Below are 2,152 nucleotides of genomic sequence, written 5' to 3' on the forward strand. Positions count from 1 at the left end.
GCAGATCTAAGTATCCATAGCTTAGACCCTTCTAGGGAAGAAGGGTAATTGGATCAGTCCCACAAAGCTGGGCAAACAGCTGTGGGAGAAGTGTATCCAGGATGGCGGTGCTTTGAAGACCGATTGGTGGTACTTACTGTTATAATACAGCCAGTTAATCTTTTGAGTACCTAGATGTGGATAATCCTGCAGAGAACAGAGGGTGTGGAAAGCAGTCCTGTGCTGCTGCAGTGTTTTAGCCTCTGTATTCCAGAGAAGGAAGAATAATTTGACAGTAGTAGTTAATTGTCACTCTGAGTGCCCTGGTCCTTGGTGACTGGTTTGACTTTAATTTTCTGAAGCTTTTTAAGCTTTACTGAAGAAAATATTGATGCTTTGGAGTGTTTAAGGGTTAACTTAGTCATCCTGCTGTGTTACCAAGGACCGTGTGCCACTGTCTGAACATAAGGAGGAAGGATGTACTGCTGTATCTGCCATGCTGAATTTGGTTTGCATGTGTTCAGAGTAACTGCAGCAGCTCATCTCCTCTGTGAAAATGGGGTAGTGAGTCTGGAACAACAGTGGGGTCCACAACTGTACGTATATATTGAGAGACTATTTCCAGCAATCAGGGCAATTTGATTTATTGAAATTCACTGTACTGCCAACTGCATGCCTTGCTCTTAATGTCATGTGTAGTTTTAAATTACTCACATTTTTATGACTGAAAAATTATGTTGTTTGATTTCATGGTTTTTGCTGGTCCGGTGGACATAAAATAACATTGCAATTGAATGGAAAGAGGGATAAAAATACAATTAATTTTTTCTTGTTGAAGGCATTAAAACGTTCTACTTTAATTGCATTTTTTAAACACATATACAATCTTTTGTGTTCTACAATTTGGGTTACAGTTTTTCTGCCGAAATTTACTAGCTATCAGTGGGGAAATGGAGCATTTTTCTCCATATTTCATTTTAAAACTGCAGTGGTCTTTTTAGGTGTTAGTTACAATCTTTATGTAGAAGAAATTGTAGCAATGATTAAAAGATGCGATCAGATTGTTCTGATAAGAACTTAAGGTACTGTATGTAGAAAGAAAATGGTATGTTATATATGAAATTTTGTATATATGGAATTTCGACTTTATCAACATTTAGTTCAGTTGCTTAGAAAGCATCTTAGGTCATTTGTATATGACATACTGCTGAAGCTTGCATGATGGCAGGTTTTCCTGGTGCAAGCTTTTTGTGTAATTTTTTTATTATAGTGTTTGGGAGGAACATCCTTTCTTGTGTTCAGATTTTTTTGTTTTGAGTCATTAAGAACTGTGTGGTATGCATGTTCAGCAGTATATATACTGAAGAGATCTTGCGCAGTAGTGTTTTAAGCTTCATGTTTATTAGTGTACCAAGAAGTGTCTATATATTTATCATGCTAAGAAAAGGCAGTGCCATGGTTAATAGTTGCAGATGTCTTGTGCAACAAATAATAATAGTAATTAATATTTATTTTAGGAAAGTGAAGAAAGGCTCATTGCTAATAGATTCCAGTACTATAGACCCTGCAGTTTCAAAAGAATTAGCCAAAGCAGTTGAAAAAATGGGAGCTGTTTTCATGGATGCCCCAGTTTCTGGTGGTAAGTCTTCGTTAACAGTTTACCTCTTATTGGACACTCCTTGTTTGCAGTCTCAGCCACGAGTTTGTACCCTTGTTGGTGGAAGTTGCTTTTCTTTGCTATATGTACAGTATTCTTTTTTTGTTGTTGTTGTTCCATTAAGTTAATGTATATGTTATTTTAGGAGTGTTTTTAGGGTTTAGAAATATGCTTTTGTGTTAGACCTGGAGAAGCTGAGCTTTCATGTGATATGGTACAGTGATCCTTTTAATTTAAGTTCTTTCCTAAAGTTGTATTTTTATGCAGGTATTCACGTATCTTCAGTCTCCATCCACTTCTTCCTGTTAGTTAGGGGAAGACTGGCTACCATTACGCAGTTCTGCTGTTTTTTCATTAATTAAAAAGGATGGAATGAAGGGGGGAATAAAGGATTTATTGTCAAGAAAGAACAGCTTTCCTCTGGTCTATAACAGTTGAAGAATGTGGGTCATATTTATCTATTCAAGTTGCTAACTGTTGATCTCTGAGTATTTAATCTCTTGTAAGAAATGATAT

The 2,152-nt window shown here is 36.4% G+C and overlaps 1 protein-coding gene across 1 annotated transcript in view; it reads left to right on the forward strand.

Annotated features, from left to right (window-relative positions):
* Positions 1-1,618, forward strand: part of LOC104499130 (3-hydroxyisobutyrate dehydrogenase, mitochondrial-like) — a gene marked incomplete at its 3' end in the record, with an annotated part of 7,914 nt that extends 6,296 nt beyond the window's left edge. Inside the window, exon 3 of the mRNA XM_010142593.1 lies at positions 1,497-1,618. Coding sequence (XP_010140895.1) covers positions 1,497-1,618 — 122 coding nt within the window. The remainder of the gene's footprint in view (positions 1-1,496) is intronic.
* Between the last annotated feature and the right edge of the window lie 534 nt (positions 1,619-2,152).

Source organism: Buceros rhinoceros, unplaced genomic scaffold (assembly GCF_000710305.1).
Source record: "Buceros rhinoceros silvestris isolate BGI_N320 unplaced genomic scaffold, ASM71030v1 scaffold40638, whole genome shotgun sequence".
Taxonomy (NCBI): Eukaryota; Metazoa; Chordata; class Aves; order Bucerotiformes; family Bucerotidae; genus Buceros; species Buceros rhinoceros.